The sequence below is a fragment of the Elgaria multicarinata genome, chromosome 2, assembly GCF_023053635.1.
Source record: "Elgaria multicarinata webbii isolate HBS135686 ecotype San Diego chromosome 2, rElgMul1.1.pri, whole genome shotgun sequence".
NCBI lineage: Eukaryota > Metazoa > Chordata > Lepidosauria > Squamata > Anguidae > Elgaria > Elgaria multicarinata.
Genome location: NC_086172.1, coordinates 72,878,908 through 72,901,683, shown reverse-complemented (window position 1 = coordinate 72,901,683; position 22,776 = coordinate 72,878,908). Strand labels below are relative to the sequence as shown.

Here is a 22,776-nt window from a genome sequence, read left to right as displayed (position 1 = left end):
GTGGGGAATGTGTGGCCCTCTAGATGATGTTGGACTCCAACTCCCATCCTCCCAAGCCAATGTGGCCAGTATTATTATTATTATTATTATTATTATTATTATTATTGTTATTTATTTATTTATATAGCACCATCAATGTACATGGTGCTGTACAGAGTAAAACAATAAATAGCAAGACCCTGCCGCATAGGCTTACATTCTAATAAAATCATAATAAAGCAGCAGTCCAACATCTAGAAAGCCACACATCCCCCATCCCTATATTAAGAGGTCATATTTCAGTACATCGCAGCTGAGGAAAACTGTATTGTAACTAAAAACTTTCCTAACACTTGGCTAAGGGGAATACATTTGTGTGTGACTGAGCAACCTTAATTGTTACACTGAACGCACCTAGCTTTATTAGGAGTTGCTACTTAGATTGCATACAAGCTACACTGGAACACTTTCATTCTAAGCTTGTTTAGAGTGCAATCCTATACATGCTGGGGTTTTAAGAGCTGTAAGACTTTTTTCCTGTCTAAGCATGCATAGGATTGTGCCCTTTGTTGTATTAAAGTGAGCAATACAAAGTTAGTTTAGATTGGCTTGTTGTTTGGTGTCTTGATAATTACTACTGATTGACACTGGGATAGGTCTTTGCTGCTTACCTGAAAGACTTGGTTTTTTAATCTTTCTCCTTGAATAATATTATGTATAAAACTTTTGACATTGTTTTCAGCTCCGCGAGCTCCAACTAATTGGGTACTTGGTAAACCGCTGGGCCAGGGTGCATTTGGTAGAGTTTATCTGTGCTATGATGCAGACACTGGACGAGAGCTTGCTGTTAAACAAGTTCAGTTTGATCCTGACAGCCCAGAGACTAGTAAGGTAAGAGAAATGGAAATGCTTATTCATAAATGCGCCACCATCTTTGGTTGGTCTACAGCTAATGAATCTCATCTCATACTGTCTGAGGTTTATTCTTGCTTGTGTGTGTACATCATGCATTTTCATATGAATTAATGCTGAAAGTTATGTGTGTCAAACTCTTACAAGTTTTTAATACGTTGCACTTGCTTTTCAGGAGGTAAATGCACTTGAATGTGAGATTCAGTTGCTGAAAAACCTGCTACATGAAAGAATTGTTCAGTATTATGGCTGCTTGAGGGACCCTCCTGAAAGAACTCTCTCTATATTTATGGAATATATGCCAGGGGTAAGCCAAAGCAGTAATCTGTCTCAAAAGAAAGTCTGCATGAAAATTTGTGTACGCTTTTGTATGCATTTCTCCAAGCATATGCATTTTGGTGTACTCATGTTTGGGCATTTCTCCTTTAATGTGTATTTTTGTGCACCCATTTCCTTAGAACCCAAAGGAAAGTATACTTAAATATGTATATGCTTGGATCCTTAGGTCATCTTCAGAGGCCCTCTTCTAGGTGCTCTTGCTGAATGAAGTTAGGTGGGCCTTTTCAGTTGTGGCACTCTGCTTATGAAACACCCTCCTCAGGAGGCTTCCCTGGCCCCCACACTGTTATCTTATTGGTGCCAAGCAAAGACATTTCTTTTCTCCCAGGCATTTGAGATTTTAGCTTCTTAATTCCGCAGTTTAGATTTGCTTATAGAGTGTTGGAATAACTGCTTTTGTATACTTTATTATTTCTTTTCCATCCTGTCCTCATGGTTTATCTGCTTTGGGAGAATGAGAATTTCACTTGTACTTTCTGCCTCCTTAGGGAGGATGTGGTGTTAAGGCTTGTGAGCCTTAACTCCCAATTTCCCTGCATTTGGTGCTTGGTTGAAAACTGTAGAGCCTTAACGTTGTTTAGTAAACGTTGTTTAGGTTTTTGTTTTAATGAATTTCATGGCTTTGTGTAACGGATGACCAAATATTATACAGCTAACATCCAACCTGGCATGAGCCAGGATATTGCACCATGTTGACATCCAATATAAAATCAAAGCTAGTGTTATGTGTTGAACTCGCTTTTCAAATTAAAAAAATTAACCAGAATGCTTACATCTCCCTCATTTTTAAGGATAAAGAGATGAAACTTGGTAACATGATAGCTCTTAAGAAGGGATTTAGCCATGCCAAGTTTGAATCAGATCCGTTCATGCCTTGATTTTTAGGAATTTTTAAAAGTTTAAACACAAATCTCCTCTTTGAGCAGTAGAAGTTTAAAACCACTGAAATTAAAGATAAAGAGATTAAATGCAGCATTTTTCATATAATCCTCTTCTAGAATAACCATTCTACTGTTAAAACATGGTGCTATGGCATTTCATTCTTTCTTTGCCTGTAGGGCTCAATTAAAGATCAATTGAAGGCATATGGCGCACTCACAGAGAATGTGACCCGGAAGTACACCAGGCAGATTTTGGAAGGAGTTCACTATTTGCACAGTAACATGATTGTACATAGAGATATTAAAGGTAAAAAATGGGGAATTGTTGGGGGTCTGTTTGCTGAATTGCAGATAAGTAATGTGGTATTTTGCTTTTTATAAAACTAAATAAAGGGAAGTGATGACTCAAATTTTCATGATAAAACCATTGAAAACATCAATGTTTTATCTAGACTCTTCCTAACATTAAAAAAAATCATGTTGGTAGTTGGTCGTGTTTCAAGGTGAGAAGCAAAAGATTTTGTTTTAAGTGAGATGGCTAGGAAATGAATAGACCGTCATTCCTATTGCTTTTCAAAAAGTCGTGAAACATCTCCAAGGCTGTGGGAGCAAATCACTAAACAGCATTATTTAATTACAGTGATAATAGGTGGTTCCTTTCCCTTTATCCATTATGATTTATTTTCCAATGCTAGAAATTTTGTCACAGAAGAGTGTAAAAAACAGAGCTGGGTTAGGGGAGAATTGTCCCACTAAAAGTGTAAATAATAATAATTTGTATTTATACAGGGCTTTTCTATGTGTTTAAAGAGCTCCACGTAAATTACAGGAATGTTTTACACATTACTAAGCTAAAGTAGGACAGTGCTAGAATAGTGGCTTGCCCAAGGCCATCATGCAGGGCCTGCATGGTTGGGGTGAAATTTGGCTCATTGTCTTTACCTGTAGACAACACCAGGCATACAGAACAGCCAGTGACTCTCGCCTGATGTATTTTGGAAATGTATTTTGTCTTGAAAAACGGAACAGCACACACACATACACCACTATCGTAGTTTTACAAGTCAAATGATAGGAACTTTATTGATCTTAAATCTCTCTTTTTCATCCAGTTTCCTCTGGTTTGGCTTGTGTATGTGAGTGGAAACTTAAGACATTCACTGGATCTTGGTCCAGTAAATCTGTATTGTTCTCAGTACCTAATGTATTTTCTTGGAAACAAGGCCCACTAAATCAAAGAATGAAATTGTACACATGCATGGAAATATCCATGCATCTTCTCGTAAGATTCTGCTGCCTCCATGGGACTACATACAAACTGCTCTTATTAAACCTGGGTAGGGACAGTTGCCTGTCAAATATATACCATGTCATTTCTTCATATATTTTTCAGGAGCAAATATTCTCCGGGACTCTGCAGGCAATGTTAAGTTGGGAGATTTTGGTGCCAGCAAGCGGCTTCAAACAATTTGCCTGTCTGGTACAGGAATGAAGTCTGCCACAGGAACTCCATACTGGATGAGTCCAGAAGTTATTAGTGGAGAAGGTTATGGGAGAAAAGCAGATATTTGGTATGTCTATGTTACTGTACTGAAAAAACATTTTACATAAGGGTTACATAACTCTTATTGCAGCCCATTCTACTGTGTGTTTCTTTTATGTGTATGATCAAGATGCTCGGTTCATACATTTGGATCAGTCAGTTATAACATGGCATTAATAAGCAGAACAATATTACTGGCCATATCTGTTCAGTTTTGTGAAACAATTCTGATGGAGAAGATAGATTCTTTATGATATAGTTCAATGATCCATGAAAACATCAGACGTAAAAGCCAGGCTTGGGTAAGCCTGTGAATACGCTGCAGGTGGGGGCTCAGATTCCTTTTCTCTACAAACGAAATCCCTTTAGATAGAAAGTTAACATGTCAGGGATAAAGCTTGGTTATAATCCTTCTTCAGGTAGAGGTATTTTTCCCCTACTGTGGAGCAATATTCAGTCATGAGAGCCTCCAACTGCAGTATGAAGTAGCACAGTCTAAATTAGGAGTGTACAGATTGTGTTAAATCCATTCTTCTGTGTTTCATGAATTGTCAGGTGTCTTACATTCTATCATCCGCTTATCCATGCAAATACATCCCCTGCCCCGGCAAAAAAAAAAGAGAGAGAGAATTTTGCACAAAATTTGAGGCTGGGATGTAAATGGAGAGGAAATTCGTGCAAATTGAGAGGCTGGGAAGTAAACGGAGAGGAAATTTGCACAACAGCAGTAACTGCTCCAAGAAGGAGTTGCAAAAAGGTGGGAAGTCCAAAAACTGCCCTTTCTGGACTTGCTGGAGTCCTGGAGAAGTATTGAAAGGGAGAACACTGACAAGTGTCAGTTCAACATTTAATAGTGAGATTATTACTTTGCCAAGTGGGAGATACTGTCCTCTCCCCTTTGGTCCACTTACTTCATTCACATTTTTTGGGGTTTTTTTCTGTCCTCCTGAATTGTGCAGATGGGTTCCTCCTTTGTCTTAGTATCCCCCCTCACCCCCATCTTTCACAACAGTGGGGAAATTAGGCTATACACAGTCTTGCTTTGTCAGTTTCCTTGTATGTTACCAACTCCGCTTTGGTACTCCTGTTGTTATATGAAACATACAGGGAAATTGACAAGGCAAGACCACATATCTGACAGCTGAATCTGCACTGTTGCACGCTTGTGGAAGATGGGAAACAGTAGGGCGGCTTTGCGCAATTTCAAGATTAACTCCCCAAAAAATCTCATTTGCACAAATTGCCACCATTAAAAACACACACACAAAGAATCTGTTTATTGGATCAATTCACTACAGATCGAGTCAATGTCAAAGTGGGGGGGGGGGAAATCTGCCAGAGTCTAACTGGAAAAATAGCTTTGAGTTTTCACATAAACACCCAAATGGAATACTCATACATTCCTAATGTTGAGTTGCCTTAATGTTCTGAATAAATAATACTAATTTGGGTTCTCAGCATATTATTAAGCATGTCTAGTTGTAAAAGATTTTGCTCTGCTTGGAATTTTAGAAGAAGCCAAAACACACAAGCTGGAGTGGCCAGTTTTAAATGTTTACCTGTTTTAAATCACAAAGGATTAGTGGGTTCCAAGCTCCCTGTTGTAATTTTTCCAGAAGACTTCTAAGCTTCCACCAACTTAGAGATGAATAGTTTATTTCACTCCCAACACAGAACATTGGTGCTGGCATAGGATTGGATCTAGAATGCTGGTGGTGGTAAGGAGGCAATATTCATCAATTCTGCCTTTCCCTTGCAGTCCTCTATGCCCCCTGAAAAGCTGTTTTGGAAGGTTAGGGGACCTTCCAAAACAGTTTGGGAGATGGCACTGGAGGCCGAGGGGAAAAGCCAGTGATGAAAATCAACTCCTTCCTTCCTTCCTCTAGAGGGAGCCTCTGCTAGATTTAGGTCATATTGGAATAGCGTGTCTGGATCTAACCCAGGTAATGTATTTACACCAAAAAGCCTCTGTAGATATAACAAGTGTTTGTATTATCAAGGCTTTGACCATCAAAGCAAAGATTATATTCTAATCATTGGCATAATTTTTTGTGTACTTTTCCACAGCCCCCCACTTTTTTAAATTCCATCTGTGAACGGACAATGGAGGGAATGATGCCCGACAATCTGTGAAACACACGTGGAATAGATTGCACAAAATCCATATGTCCCTGCTAGGCACACTGTCTGATCATTCCTGTGCATAATGGGGAGTCTGTTAATCTGCTTGACTTTAACTCACTTTTCGTTCTTGACTCTTGCAGGAGTGTTGGCTGTACAGTAGTTGAAATGCTCACTGAGAAACCGCCCTGGGCAGAGTTTGAAGCAATGGCTGCCATCTTTAAAATTGCCACACAGCCAACCAATCCCCAGCTGCCACCTCATGTCTCAGACCACGGTCGGGATTTTCTAAAGCGGATATTTATTGAGGCTAAGTTGCGACCATCTGCAGACGAACTGCTAAGACACACATTTGCACATTATCACTGATGGCCTGCTTCAACCCAGCTCTCACCTACTGCATTTATTTTCTGACTGCACTTTTTTTTACCACGAAGTTGAGAAAAGACAAGGGAGAAGTCATTTCTCTTGATTCTTTATTTCCTATAGATTGTTAATGTTTTCTCTGCGTATTTAGAATGAGGATTTTGTTCCCTACGAATTTTTTTCCAGTAATGTACTGATGTGGTTCGCTTAAAGCACTTTAGTACATATTCATTCCTTATTTAAGGGGTTAAAGGCAACGTATTTGGACCGTCAGGAGTTGTGTGTACATTTTTTCCCTAGCAGAGCAGGATGCAGGGAAAATATACATGTCGCTAACAGATGTAGCAAAAGAAAAATGTGTCCAGTTGTCCTTGTAGTATGTAGATAGATGCCCTGAGAGGTCTTAGTTGTGTTTCAGCTTTGAAATGAGTCTCCTCTATGATATTGGAAATGGTTTCAGAAGCTGAAAACTGAGACTGCTGAGCAGGTGCAAAAGAAACCAACTAGCACGTCAACTGCAACCAAATAACTGTATTACTAATTTTTAAAAAAAATAGATGGGAGGACCCCCTAGTTAGGTAGTTCATGGAGGAGTCAAATAGTTCTGTTGCATGAATGTTTTAGATCAGGAATTGTAGATAAGCAGCTTGCTGTAGATCCTTACTCCTCTAGAGTTGAAGAGTGGTCTCCCCATACCATGCAACAAGTATGTTTGCTGGACCTGCCAAGAACTCTGAGACTAGAGATGGTCTGGGCGGGGTCTAATGGGCAGAGTGAGTAATATTCATCATTCCCTGTTCCACATTCTTTGTACTGTCCCGACTATCCTGCCCATTGGCTAAAATATTTCATGAGACCCAGTCTTCCTTCCTTCCTTTACTATCACATATACGGAAATTTTAGAATATCCCTTCTGTTGAGGCTGAACAGAATTTTGTGTCTAAGCTGCACATTTGATTAATTAATCAAATGGCATTTGCATAATTTGTGTAATTTGCATCATGGAGAGCATGCAGAATTTGGCTTTTCCAATTGTAGACTACTTCTTGAGATGGAGTGTAAAAGATCCCTACTCATTATGAGCAAGAGAGGAAAAGTACGCTCAGTAGAAATAGACCTGGAGGCCTCTACGTGCATCCCTACCACATAATTCAGTTCCAGCACACTGATGATAATGGCATGAAGAATAAGGTACTTTTTATCACTTGGTACACTGGTGGGTTTTTTAATGCATTTTATACCTTATGTATTAGTAATTAAAAGAATATCAGACTTGAGATTACTGTCCCAACTACATACATTCACTGTCCCAACTACATACATTCACATTTGGCTATCCAAATATAATATACAAAAATAATTACAGAAAGCTTAATACTTTCTAAACCTTCAGGAAACTGGAAAGAGCTGTGGAAAGGAAATAATTCTAGTTTCTACTGTCACAAGGCAGTAGAAGCCATTAGAACATAAGTGCCATGCTGGATCAGAGTGAGGGTCCATCTAGTCCAGCACTCTGTTCACACAGTGGCCAACCAGCTGTTGGCCAGGGACCAACAAAGCAGGACACAGTGCAACAGCATCCTCCCACCCATTGAAGGATCGTATTCTGTTTTCCATAATTGGTGTTGCAAACACTGCTATTAAATGTTTCCTAAGGAAACCCTTGTGGACCTCCTGAATAAAAGAGTCAAAGGCAAGCCAAAAACACATTGGACCTGTTCAGAAGACACCTTAAACCCTGCTGGTTAAGGCTTTTGGTTAAGCAGCAGGGATTAAGGTGTCTTGTGTGATGCATTTGCTAAACCCTGCTCACTCACTAACCAGTCGGACTGTCTGCAGCAGGGTTAGCAGCTCTAACCGTGGCTTAAAGTGTTGTGTGCGACAGCATGGTTTGTGGTTAGTGCCAGCTCCAGAGAACCAGTTTTACAAAGCACAGAGCCTGAAGTGTCATGTAAACAGGCCCAGTCAAGATTAATAGATACTATGCGAACAGTGCACGAACTGTGCCTATATATGCTATTAAACTAAAAGAAATGTCCTTAGAAACGTACACAGCAATAAGATCTGGAACAGTTTAAATCTACCTATATGGCATATGGTTTGTACATATGTAATGCTCCCAATAGCTTAACTACTGGTTAGAGACCATAGTAACCAGGGTTTGCAGTTCTTTATATATGGTTAATGTAAATGCTACTGGTTAAAGCTAGCAGGGAATATTCGTGTGATGGGAAGGTTTGGGGCAGTATCTAATCCTTCAGACATGGTTAAGGGATAGAGAGCATTGCATATGTACGAGCCTACTGTAGTGAGTGCACTGAAGTTTGAGAATCAAATGACAATTGAACAAAATTTGTAATAAGTTACACTAAGGGACTTTTGCAATTTTCTATGGAACACAGAATATGGCATAGAATCTACCAGATTGAGTGGACTTTTAAGGATCATATTTTTGATTATTTAAATAAGCAAATCCTTGTGGTAGCAGAGGAAATAAGTAGTCTGTTTTTGCTAAAAGCATTGTAAAAGAGTCTGAATGGAATTCCATTGAGTAACCCATCTTAGCAGCTATCATCACTTCCTTGTAGCTGACAGTCTGTTATCTTCCAGCACAGATCTGTGCTGTCCTCCTGTCTTGTACACTTTTTTCCTCATGGACCGAAGCCTTCTTTTCTCAGTCCATTGTAGAAAATTCCATAAGATTCCAGGTTCTGCTAAACTTCCATCAAGCTTTAACTATGCAAATTGTGTAATACATGCAAATGTGAAGATTGAGGTCCCTCTCCCAACTACACCAAGCTATTTGTGTATGTTTTACATTTTTGTCAAAGCTCCTTTCTCTGTTCAAATTTCAGTGTTTTGAAATGTTTAAAATCTAGCAGACAGACAATCATTGCAGCCTCTAAGTGACCTCTATAGCTACACCAACTTAAGACTTGTTGAACTGAACGTCTTGTTCCATTGGAGAGATTTGTGGTGCATGTTTAATGAATCTTGCCCTCTCTCTAGAAACAGTAAGAACAGCAACTAAGACACACTAAAGAGTAAGCCTCATTGAACATACTGAGACTTTCTTTTGAGTAAACATGCTGTTGGTATTTGTTTCTCCAACTTTGTTACAAAGCCTTAAATGATTTTGTGCATGTGGGTGGTCAGGCATCTTCTAACAGTTGGCAGTCAGATGTCTTTGGCTTAGGTGGCATTCAACAGTGTACACTTTAACATGAATTTGGGAAGATCGTGTTTGAGAGCTCTAGAACATAAAATCATTGGTGCTGGAATAGAATCACTGGTTGCCTGTCCTCGTTCTTTAGCTGTGTAAAGAACAGCATATGTTGGTGCTTTTCTTTTATATTAGAATTTCAAAAAAAATTAGATGGGCTCATGTCCCATCACCCCTTGCCTTTAGAAGCCTGAGATGCATGAAAGCCATTTTGAGGTGGGGTGAGAGAGTGAACATTAAAACAAGTACCTTGATGTAGGGTTGCAAGACTTAATCCTAAGATTCATTTTTCTGCTATGAGGCAAGAATAAATGAATTAAAGGAATTGTAAAATCCTATACTAGAGGTTTAATTTTAGGAGTCTGGATCTGTCTTAACCTGTTTATCATCCATGGATCTCCATCCAGCAATATTAGTGTTGTTACATTAGCATCTGGAGCAGAGAGAAGATATGGTTGACTTCCCACCACTACCCCATTTAGGGTAGGTGGCAGCATGATCTTTATCTAAAATACAAAATGCTCATCTTGAGAGATCAATGGAGAAGGGAACAAAGTTAGTTGATGTCTTCTCATTGGACAAAAGCCTAGGAAGACCACTTGCTTGTGAAACCTGAAGGGGGAGGGAATGTGTAATGTGCAGACCTCTGAAACTCTAAATTTTGATCAGAAGGATCCTTAAAATGTTAGTTACTTACAATGTACAGGTACGACAGTGGTCACTGATAAGTGAAGGGGTAAAAACTTTATTTAGCAGAATATTAGAGAGTTGTGTGAATGAGAAACATAAGAGGCAATACCTCTTTTAGCGGGGGGTGGGAGTATGCAAACTTTCAGAGTACTTTCAGAGCTTCAGGTATTCAGAGTTCATATAAAACACAAATGGAGTTTATTTTGTAGCCAGGCTTTTTGGATGTCTGGATGAGTATAGTTCTTTAGGACAAAACTATTGGCATCCCTAACAGATTACATAGATATCAGTTCTACCTTTCTAGAGTTCTGTGCAGCTTGAGTGATACTAAATGTGAAATATGCCTTGCGGGTTTTGGTTATATTGTTTATTTTACTGCATATTATTCCACACTTTAACACGGAATAGCATAGAGTAACCCAAAATCTCTGTTTAAGCCTGTTTATAATTGAAGCCTATCTTGCTTTGGTCTCCCATTTCTTTTGTTCTAAAGAGCTACAGAAGGCCATAAAACATATCTCCCATTTCTTTTGTGCTCTGAATACTTATGCCTAAACAGCATGAAATTCAAAATTTTAACAAGGGTATTTCTGTTGCTGTAAAGTACAAAAATGGACTTCAAAGAAAATGTAAGTGCAGCATATGAATTTTAAACTCTTCCTGAATTGTTCAATGGAACTATTTGAAGCTTGGCAACATTCAGATTCTATCATCTACTCAGATTGCAGTGCACAATTTGCTCCTCTAAACTGCAGCGCCATTTTTTCATTGTGGCTGACAAGGGGGAAAAAATAGCAGAATAAGGTGACTGCTTTTTGTGCCTTTTTACAATACTGCATTTTGTCTTGACAATGGCAATATGAATGTGCTGCAAAAAGATAAATGTCTCTAGGTATTTCCAAACTCTTAACTACAACTTTTAATGCCATTCACGTTCTGTAAATGCTATCATGAACCCATATTTCTATCAATCCCAGTGCTTTAATGTTGTAGGTAGGTGTGTTATTACTCATGGTTTACCCCTAAAGAGCAGATTGGATGAGTCAAATGTACCTGACTCATAATCCCTAGCAATTTTGTATTTCATTAATAAGATGCAATTTTTAGATAAAGCCCTGTGCCTCAGGTGAACTTGTCAGTGAGGTGACCAAACCAAAAAAGCATAGTGATTGACACCAAATCTGGGGTTACAGTTTTTTTTTATAGTTAAGACTTTGCCAAATGGGACAGAGGAGTGCTTACATGATTACTTTATAGGTAGCGTCCTCTGTCTTTACTTAGAGCCTTTTAACAAAACATTTGCTGTTCTGTGTAGAGGTAAAAACACTATAATCTCTGAAAAGGAGTTGTATATATCCCTCCCTATGCATGGTGCTTGTTTGGAATCCTAGTAAGAGTGTCAATTAATTTTTAATTATGCCCCATTTTGTAAGGAATCTAGTCCATAACTCTTGGGTTCTTAGAATTCCAAGAATACAGGGAGATACAAGGTCATAAAGCAATAGCCTTGCATGCTACTGCTATGTTGTGTGTAGGCTATTTCAAAATCGTGGATACTGTTTATGGTTATTAAGGACAATTATGAGAAAAATTGTCTCGGAATGGACCATTATCAAAGGATTATTGGCAAAATAACTCTCACAACAAAATAATTTTCTCTTCAAGCATAAACTGACAATCTGGCAATAACAGTGCCTTCATTTGTCTTAACCCGGCTCATATGCCATATTAGTAGAGTTTAGGCAGCATATTAATTTGTATTTTTCAGCCAACAATAATGTTGTGCAAAATGCGTTAGAAGCAACTTCTTAAATTGCCCAAGTTTCAGAAGCAGCTGTCAAGCAGTGCTACACTTAGGAAAAGCGATCCAAGGGTTTTGCTCAGATTCTGCCTTGCTTGGGTTCCATCTTATTTATTATTTATTTATTTATTACACTTATATACCACCCCATAGCCGAAGCTCTCTGGGCAGTTTACAAAAGTTAAAGTGAACATTAAAAACAAATATATAAAATTTAAAACCCTCAAAAGCATAAAAACAATATCCTTTTAAAACAACTATATCTTGAAGGCTTATAAAAAATTTACATTCAGTCACGCATCTTCACTTGCCTTTTGTGTACAGTAAGGGCAGTTTGTGAAGGAAGTGCAAAGTCCACAGACCTGCTGTGGTAGAATCTTGGCGAAGTAGCATCCAAACAGGCCTTAGACATTCCATAGCATGGAACTGACGTAACTCGCCAAATCACAACCTGAATTAAGAATTTCATGTGGTAACTTTATTTCTATCTTTTATATCTTGTAAGCTGTCCTCTTTGGTGAATTTGGTGTTAAGGGGGAGAAGAGGTTGTTACAGGTTTGTATCTAATGTTAATCTTAATCATTTCAATAAGTCTACGCTTAAGCTATGTAGGACTATTATTGGACACAACCTATGGAATCCAGCCCAACTGCCTTCAGTTGGGTGGGACCTAAAATAAGAAAGTAAGTCTTTGAAAATCAGGGAACTACCTAACTTGACCAATAGAGATCAAAAGAGAGAGGCCCCCAAATCTTGTAAACTCTGTCTGATGAAATCTGAATCTGCAGCATAAGCTTTATTCCCTACATTTCTAAACATTTTGCTTTTCAGTTTAGGTAAACATTGTTTGTTGCACTTCCATTTTTAGGATGCACACCCAAAAGAATAAAACTTAACCCTTCTAGTTATGCCAACAACAAAATTCAAACAGATCTGAGTGCCTTTATCTGTATGCCTTAATTTTGTTTGCTTACATATTAATTACAAACGGGGTCAAGTAATGCAACAGCAACAAAAAACAGTCTTTGAACTGTAGAAAGTGTAAAATCCCAAATTTTAGAGGTCCCATGTTTTTAAATTAACTACCTAGTGTTTACAATATTTTTTCCAGAGTTCTGTACAAATATTAATCTTACGAAGGCTCATTTCTAAACAAACAAAATGGTACAGTATGTGGGTTCAGTCCAGCCAATGTTAGGCTTGTTCAAATCTCATTTATTTCAAAGGAAGTGTTGAACATATGCTTAAATCTCTCCACTGGAAGTCAATCACAGTTAACCTTGATTCAAAAGTGCTCTTCCCTCTTCATCTAAGCGGGAAGTAAGAAATCTTTCACATTGTTGCTCTCTTTAAAATCTCCTTGCTTTTGACATTTGCACTGTATTTCAGAACACAGCGTTTAATGCTTCTGTCTTGGTTGCCTAATTCTTCTGTGATGGTCCTTGTTCTGAAGGAAGGTGTTTGCTTAAAGCATGTGACAGTATTGATTCTGTAAAGACAAATCAGTTATGATTTCAGGTAACATATTTCCTTTCTATTGATGCCATGAGATTAAAACAAATGAGGACAAACCTTGTTCCTGCCATTGTCCAGATTTAATGCTGTATTAATGAGTTAGTTGCACTAGCAATCTTTTCCATCAACTTTGCAGCAGCTGTCTTATGGCAGCTGCAGATGTTTGAAAAAACTGCTCAGCGTTCATAATATAGTTCCTTTTTTCTTTCTTTTTTTTAGTGTTTGAAAGAGATCACACGCATGGGAAAAAATATACTTTATGTGCTTTAGTGTAAGTCCATGTGGTGATTTTGGATTAACAAAGGTATTACTGCCAGCATACCAGTACTTAATTGCTGGATAATTCCATGTGTGTATTCATGGCATGTATGCATTTTCAGATCACTAAAACCAAAGCTTTTCTACCCCGTTACACAGCCAAAAGTGATATTTATCTAGCTTAGTGACTGTTAATTTGTTTCCCAATCATTTATAAGTTTTGTGCTGGATATAAAAACTACCAGGGCTGGCCCAGTTGGACGTGCAATCCATGTGGTTGCCTGAGCAACAATATTTTTAGGGGTGCTATTGAATAAGTGTGTGACCCGAGCATTGCACCCAGTATCCTTTGTGACATTTTAATGGATCCTGGCATCGTACGGTGCAGCCCTTTTGGGGGGCACAAAAAGTACTGTTTCTAATAACTGCAGGTGCTAGTCAGCATATTTATTGGGCATTGCCTGACTCATGCTCAGTGTTGATGGTGTAAAGACATGGTATTGTTGAAGTAGCAAGGAAAATCTAGTAGCAGAAGGTAAAATTATGTCCATGCCTCAGTTGTGGATGGGGGCATGTTACAGAAGCAAACAAGATTGAAAGAAAGGTGGGTGTATGTACAACTTATCCAAAATCCAGTTTAGGTGGTAACTTATAAGGAAAACAGATTGGAATGAAAAAATATTACTCACCTCTGTAAATTCATCTGAAACCTTTCTCACAACTGAAAACCAATGGAAGATAGGGTTTTAACTTGTTAAACTTTTGTTGGTGACTGGAGCTGGCCTTTTAATTGCAGTGTTGCATACTTAATCTTTTCACAGCTATTGAACATACCCCATAAGAACATAAGTATTGCCATGCTGGATCTGACCCAAGGGTCCATCTAATCCAGTACTCTGTTCACACAGTGGCCAACCAGCTGTTGACCAGTGACCCACAAAGCAGGACACAGTGCAACAGCATCCTCCCACCCATGTTCTCAAGCAACTGGTACATATAGGCTTACTGCTTTGGATACTGGAGATCGCACATAGCTATCAGAACTAGTAGCCACTGATAGCCTTCTCTAGAAATTTATCCAACCCCCTTTTAAAGCCATCCAAATTGGCTTTAAAACAATGAAACGTTTTAGATTGTACTTGCAGATGATGCAGGTGCACCATCAAATTCATCCCTGGCTTCATAAACTTACCATAGCAAATCATTCTCATTATCTGTTAGGCTGACCAGAACTGGCCTTTTGGACAAAGTATATAGGAAATTTTGAAGGAAGCTATTAAAATTTGATGGGATCTCTCCCATTGGACAGGTGTGCTTGAAATTGTGCAGTATTCATCCAGCAGTGATTACATTGCCTTTCAGTGGTGTGATTTAAGTATATGGAAGGAAAGCTGACCAAGTGAAAACACTCATATATCTGCCAAAGAGTGTCTGTCATATGATTCTTCATGTGGGCACAACCTCTCTATTCTAGTGACTATAAGTGCAGAAAGAAATGTTGCAAACTACCTCAAGTATGAATTTTAAATAGAGCAGCTGGATCATCTAAAGATTCTTACATGCAAAAAACAAAACAAAAAACCCTGTCCAAGCAAGTTTGGCCACTACAATATGAAGACAATAGACAACCTCCAATAGTGAAATTAGGACAAAAATGTTTGCAGTGGAACAAATCTAGGTTACAATTCTTGCACAATCCTTCTGACAAAGATGTTCTCCATGCCACAAGAAGCCAAGTTACTAAGAGAGAAGATAAGTAATGGTGAAACCACAGGATGAAGTTGGACCCAGTTTCTTTGTCAGGCAGTACAATGAAATGTCAATGACTTCGTTAGTACATTGTGCTACTCATTGTACATGGGGGTGATAGCAAATTGAAATCTCAGATGCAAAGGCCTCCTAACAGAGTACATTGTCTTTCACAGTCTTAAGAGTTCAGCTCCAGTCATTTTCATGGCCGATTTGTGAGTTCTACACACTCAATTTGAAAGAATAGGGCTGAAACATTTGAAAAGCAGCTCATTCCTATGAGAAGGTACTTTTCCCTGATGATATACTTAATGTCAGGTGTAAGTGCACGATGTCAATGAGACCCCCTTGCAGTATAGGAATTCGTTCATGTTGTAAATATGGCTTAACAAACATGCATAACATGGTGATTGCCGAGGTATGAGAAGACATTGACTGGGTTCAGACTACCATGGGTGAGGGAAGGAGAAGCCATTGAGCCTTCTCCCCGTGTGCCAGTTTACATAATTATCCGTACTGCAGTGTGGGTTAGCATGTCATCTGAACCTGGCACACAGCATGGCGGCTTCATACCCACCCTACAACTCACAATGTGCGTAATTATGTAAACAATGACTGGCGAGAGAGGCCATGATGGCTTTTTTTCTCCCCTGCAATCACCCGAACAGGCTTATTAGGTTGGATCCTGAAGTGCTTTGTGTGAGCAAAAAGGAAGTTTCATTTAAACAAGTGTAGGTTGTGGGAATCATGATTTCTGCTGCCTCCCTCCTCGATTAGCAGTCCCTCATCCCATTTCCCACACTATTCCTGAAGATTTCCTGAGCCTTAGGAACAGCTTTCCAGGGGGAGGGCACTGGGGGCTGCAACACAGAAAAGGGAGCAGGAAAGCCTTGCTTCATGAGTGGAACACCACTTACAATTGTCTGGGTCAAACATATTTTTGGCTAATCTGACACAATTATGTCATCGATGATACTTAGGGCAGATTGTGCGGTGGTTTAATCTAAGTAAAGAACATCCACATTCTTGCAACAAAATTGTCAGTCATTTTGAACTATACAGGGTGAATTTTAGAGATTTCATAAAAGTACTTGAAATAAACTATTCACTTCACACTTAGGAACAAAGGAGGAAATTAGATCACAATGCATTTCATTAGATTTCAATGGATTTTGGATAGATTGTACAAATATTCACCTTCATTAAGTCCTTCTGTGTATTTTTTCTGGGTATATACTTCCAAACGTTGTACTGTTCCAGTCCACAGTTTTTAAGTTTGCAGCTGAAGGGAAGGAGGGGGCTAAGAGGTAAGCCTTTAAGTCAGTATAATGGGCCAAAGTATTCCTTGTGCCATAGCGAACTAGAATATTGCACAGCTTGCTGGGAAAGTAGTCCATCTTATTCCAAATAATTCAGAGCCATACTTCTCCCTCGGATATCCTGGATCAGCAGAAGTCAAAGATGTACATCTAAGTAAGCAAAACTAAGATTTCTAAACTATTGAAATCCTTAGCAGCAAAAGCATTTTCTTCATTTATCTTATGTGCTAGCTATTCATTTCTCAAACAGGAGTGTACATAACAAAACTATATTACTGTATTGCCCTTTTGAACATTCCCTCTTAATAACAAACAACAACAAAAGGAGGGGGGAAGAGGCAACTGAAATTGTCAAGGATCGTTTGATGGTAATGTCTTGTTGATAAAGGATTGACTCACTAGTTTTTCAGAACGGGAGAGTGTCATTTTGGGTTACCAGTATCGTCTGGGGAAGACATTTAGAATCCCTTTGAACTGACTTGGTTCTTTTCTGTAATTAGGGTCAGTCTTCCAAATGCTTTACATATTCACAAACTGCTTTGATGTCAGTGGTGGGACTATTCACAAATCCATTTGTTTAGGATTAACTCATATTAATTTTATGCGCGCACACACACCAGGCACATAATCATGAATTGTAAGAAAAGGATTGTGCTTTCTTTTCGGAACAGGGTCTAAACTCTCAATCTCAAGTTGCTTGCTTTTTTGCTAATATCAGCCAATTAAAACTTGATACTGTTCATCCAAATGTGGGGACAGATTATTGCAACCCAAATGCATTCAGCCTGTCGTCTCGTACCTCAAGCAAATGTCTCTGTAACTATGGGGAAGAGGTGTTGGTTGAAGTCGACAGTAGACTTTTACTTTTCCAAAAGCTATAAATAATGTATAAATCTTACCCTTTTGATCTAATGTACATTTTTATGCAGCTGTCAAATTCTCTATTTAATCCCTTGGTTTCTCTCTGTAAATGTTTTTACTCTCTGTTTGAATGCTGGGCACAGTTTGTAATGTATGTACACAATGGTGGTTTTTTTCTATCAATGTTGACTCTTTTGCACATTTTTTGAAAAAGTTTAATTTGTACACTGATTTAATACTCTGACCAACTGTTATGGAGTGTATGTGAATTATGTATGTGTGCAATGTACTACTGTCTTGAATGTATGATTTTTTAATTCAGTATAAATGCGTCTCAGCTTCTGGCTTTATCTTGGTTGAGGAACTCAGGACATTAACTTTGCTTACTAGTTCCCAATAATAGCCCCAATCCAGCAACTTGGTTGCACCTGCAGGAGCTTTGACATTCATGGAATTCCATATGAACAGGGATTTCTAGTTCACTTCATATTATTGGAACACTGGCCAATTGACCTGTCAAAGATTGTCCATTTACCACCATTTAATTTATTTTTTTTCAGAATAGAAGTTAATTAATTTGGTTCTTTTCTGTAGTTGGGGTCAGTCTTACTTCTACAGTTCTAAATACTAATCATTATTTGACTGGGTGACTGGCCAAATGCCAAACTCTTTCACATTGGTCTGAAGAGTGTGCATGCCGAACTTTCCATAAGTATGGAGTGTATAGGGAAACCGCTGCTTATGTGGAGCTTCATATATTCAAAGGCTCGGTGGATTTTGGATTGTGGCGAATGTGTCTAAGAACTTTCCAAATATATAGGGTATATAAAAATGCCTTCTATGTATTGTGTTCACTCTCTCCCGCAGACTTATTCCAGTTTCATTTCTACATTTTTAAACAATTGTTTTTTAAGGGTACTGCATTTAGTTAAATATATAAAAGCTTTGAGAGATAATTTACTAGATAAATATATTTTCAGCTGGCTGATGTTCAGAAAATATTTTTTTAATTTTTGTTTTTAACCATTCAAAATGTATTTGTATTTCCAAAAATTGACATGAATTGTATATTAAAACACTCTGGCTGGACAACGGTATGGTTTGTCTTGTAAGGACTGCCTTTTTTTAAAAAAAGAAAAAGCTAAAAGTTGTTTCCGTGATACAGAGAATAATACTGTTCTGAAAAGCTGAAGGCAATCTTTGAATTTATAGCTGCTTGATAAAATCGAGACACATAACCAGTCTTAGAAAAGTCAGATGTTTTTATTGCCTGTTCTTTTTTGTTACATTGAATGTAATGTCTCCCTCTTGATCTTAACTGTTTCCTTGTTTTCTGGTACTGGGAAAATTTAAAGCATGTTGAAGGTACTACCGAATACCAATTAATGCTTAAATTTTAAATTGATAACCTAGTTTGTGGCTTGAAAGAATCTTTGTAAAATGCTTAGGACGTACCAACTGAAAATTCATGTTGGGTAAATAGCATACTGGTGGATATCAAAAACCAACAGTTAGGAAAAGCGCTGGTATTGGTTTTTTAAAAGAGCATACTAATGGCCTGGTATGGTGTGGTTTGTTCCATTGTTCATGCACATTTTGACCTTGTAGTCTCAAAAGTGTGCTTGTACAAAATGTATAAAAACATTTTGATTTTTTAAAATCTGTGTATTTGTTATTTTCTTGCTGGTAAATGGCTTTTATTTTATTTGGGTTTTTTATCAAATATAAAAGAAGCCATGTTTATATTATATTCTGTGTTTGACCAAATGACTTTGTTTTATGAAATGTGTATATTGCTGGTACACATCTTCGTTTCGGATGATTGTGCATGAGGACCTGCAAGAATTAATACAACGAAAAATACAACAATTTTTTTTCTTCCAAGTTAATTCATTCTGGAAAGGTTATGGTACAAAGGTTTACTGGATGTAACCTTATGAGCTTATGGAATGACTATAGATAATGGCACTTTTAAGTGTTAATAAAACAAATATTTATTTCCAGTTTGTGTTCTTCTATTTCAAAAAAGTATCTTAATAGTTAATATCTAGCACTTCATATAATGCTTGTTTATCGACAGTGCTTCAAGTACATTATTTCAATAATTCTTACAACAGTGCTTGAGGACTGGTTAGATGCACATGCAAGAGCTGCATATCAGAATATAAGCCTATGCGGCAGGGTCTTGCTATTTACTGTTTTACGCTGTACAGCACCATGTACATAGATGGTGCTATATAAATAAATAATAATAATAAAGAATAGCTTGTCTAAGGATAAGGTGAGCTTTGAACAAGGACTTCTGGTTCATAACTCAAAAGTAAAATCATACACATGTTGACTAAGAAGTAAGTCCCACTGTGTCCAATGGGGTCTACTCCTTGGTAAGTGTGTTTAGAATTGCAGCCTCATTCTTTCAGCCAATATGCTGCACTATACATCTTATAGGTAGTGTATACATATACAACTTTTACACTGCTTTTCTTAGCCAAAAGGGTATAATAAAACAATAAAGACACTTATTATACATTACATTTCTACAAGTTAACTTAAGCATCATGTTAAATGTGCAGAAAATCTATTACGCTTGTGTACTTCTGATTCATTATTTTAAACTAATCAAAACATTGGTATTTGTGTAATGTTTGAACAACAACAAAAAAGGTTTTTTACATTTATGACCTGTAGTAAAATAACTCAGGTTAATGACACTTTAATATTTTTAAAATGTATATAGGCATCCCTACCATTCAGCTTGCATATTATCTCAGAAAGGGCTGCTTCACACATACGTGTGTTTGTGTAATATATAATCACTTGATTATTTGCAGCATTGAGCCATGGTATGTACACAAGAGAAAAATAAGGCAGCCATTTCTATTCTTACTGGAGGTTATCCTTCACGCAGAATATAGTTTGGAAGAACTATGGAGATACAGCTAAAAGAAATCAGGTTTGTAGCATTCTGAAGACAGCACAAGGTGTTCTGCACAGAGATTATATGTATATGCACACATATACACACAGTCATAAAATGCAAGAAATAGAATCTGTAACACTATGCCAGCAGTGGACAACTTGTGGCTCTCCAGCTGTTTTGGCTTACAACTCCCATCATTCCTCACCATTGTCTATGATGCCTAGGGCTGATGGGAGTTGTAGGCCAAAACATCTAAAAAACCACAACCTGTCCACCCCTGATCCCCTGGATCCAACTCTTGTGTGAGTAGAAGCCTTGTTCACACAATGGCTGAGTTCGGACAACATGCTAATCAACTGGATAGGTGGGTAATAGGAACAGAATGGGAAACAACCGTTGATTAACGTGTCATCCAAACTCAGCCAGAGGCTCCGTTTGGACGACACGTTAGTCGGGGGGAAACCATACCACAGTTTTCCAGAAATAACCAATGGAGTTAACCAACTGTTTGCAAAGTTGTTTATCTGCACAACAGTTGATTATCGTGTTGTGTGGCAGACTCCGTGGATTATTTTCATGCTTACAGCGTCACGAGGCAAGAGCAGCAAAACCCACTGCCACTCTCGCCCGGGGGGGGGGGGCACTATTGGCAGGGGAAATAATCCTGTCTAGGGAAGCACTTGGGAAGCTGCCAATCATCCTGTCCTTTGGTGGGGTGGCATGATTGGGGGCTCCTCATGCACGTTCCTCCCCCCTTGATCCTCCAATCTCCAAATAGATTGTGTGTATGTGTGTGTAGGATGTCTCCTGTGGCTTGACGTGCAACATCAAACCATGGCAGAAATCCATCCACTGATATCGGGGCAGGGAATGAAAAGATCTGTCCTGCAGCTATGATGAGCAGGAGAGATGCTTGCGCATCCTGTTCCCATTCGCCACATGAGAACAGGGGACACGCAAGCATCTCTCCTGCTCGTCACAGCTGCAGGACAGATCCTTGCACCAGCGCAGTGTCCCTCCTTCCCCATCCAGGCATGGCTTCTGATGCTTTATGATAAACAATGGTGGTTCAAATAATCAACTCTGCACAGTGTTCATTATTTGTATTATTTTGGCTAAATAACCAACCGTGGTGTGAAAAAGTCCGAACAGTCAACACAATAACCAACGGTTGACTATTTAACCCACCGCTGGCGATCGTGTCATCTGAACCCAGTCATCGGGTGCTTTTGGACAACACTTTAGTCAACAGAGTGTGAGTAGTCCACTCCACGCATGACTATTTGTGTGCCACATTTGGGCGACACAGAAGTAGTCATGAATGGAGTACAGTATTCATACACTGTTGACTGTTCATCTCCCCCCCCCCCCCGCGCCCTCTTCACTTAATGGTGTCACTGGTTCCTGCTTACCTTGGGGAGGAGCATAAGGGGAGGGGAGACACAGCACGCGGAGACACACCATGGCAATGTGCCAGCTGCTGCTTGCTGCGATGGCCACAGATGGAAAAGCGACGCAGGCGCCAACATGTCTGCTGGCGCATGGATCTCGTCCTGATATATGAGGAGACCCGTTCCTCAGCTTGTTTCTGTGGCGTGCCAATCGTAGAAGCAGCAATTACACACACTTCCATTCACACTCCAGCCAGGTACACAGTACCCAAGGCTGGTCAAGATTTTTTTATTTTTATTTTTTTTTGGCAGCTGAGGCAGAAAACTCCAGAGGTGCCTCTTTGGCAGTAAAGATACAGGATTGAGTCTAACTTAAATTCCATTCATTTCAAGGTATCTACTCTTAAATCGGACTATCACTGGATACTACCCAGAATAATTAAGGGTGCAATCTTACCTATGTTGTCCCAGCCAGCACGGCTGGCGGCGGCATGCTGGGAATTGGGCTGGCTCTCTAAATATGCATAGAATTGAGTCCTTTGGCTCCAATCCTATACACACGTACTCGGGAGTAAGTCACGCTGAAATCATCTTGGGACTTACTTGTCAGTAGACGTAGGATTGCGCTCTAAATCACAATTTGCTGCACGTTTACGACGCCCCCTAAATCAGCGACCTGTTTACGCCTAAGGGTAGGGGCGGCCTTGCTAGCTGAATGCACTCCCTCGGCAAGTGGGAAAAGCGACCCGAGGGGAGATGGGAGCGGTCGACCCACCGCTGCACCGTGCCAAGCCCTGGCCACGCACGGCCTTCGGCAAGCGCCTCGTTCCGCGGCCTTCCATGTTTACACCCACGGAGCCGGCCGTGTGACGGGAGGCGGAGAAACCGGATTCGCTCGCTCTCTTGCT

General features: G+C 39.1%; 2 protein-coding genes across 2 annotated transcripts in view; both read left to right on the top strand.

Moving 5' to 3' along the window:
- Window positions 1-12,038, top strand: part of MAP3K2 (mitogen-activated protein kinase kinase kinase 2) — a 41,964-nt gene extending 29,926 nt beyond the window's left edge. The window contains exons 13-17 of the mRNA XM_063116703.1: window positions 722-870; window positions 1,067-1,198; window positions 2,289-2,418; window positions 3,505-3,682; window positions 5,919-12,038. Coding sequence (XP_062972773.1) covers window positions 722-870; window positions 1,067-1,198; window positions 2,289-2,418; window positions 3,505-3,682; window positions 5,919-6,144 — 815 coding nt within the window. The 3' untranslated portion in view covers window positions 6,145-12,038. The remainder of the gene's footprint in view (window positions 1-721; window positions 871-1,066; window positions 1,199-2,288; window positions 2,419-3,504; window positions 3,683-5,918) is intronic.
- Window positions 1-22,776, top strand: part of BIN1 (bridging integrator 1) — a 504,124-nt gene that overhangs the window by 245,020 nt on the left and 236,328 nt on the right. The gene's annotated exons all lie outside the window — the stretch shown is intronic.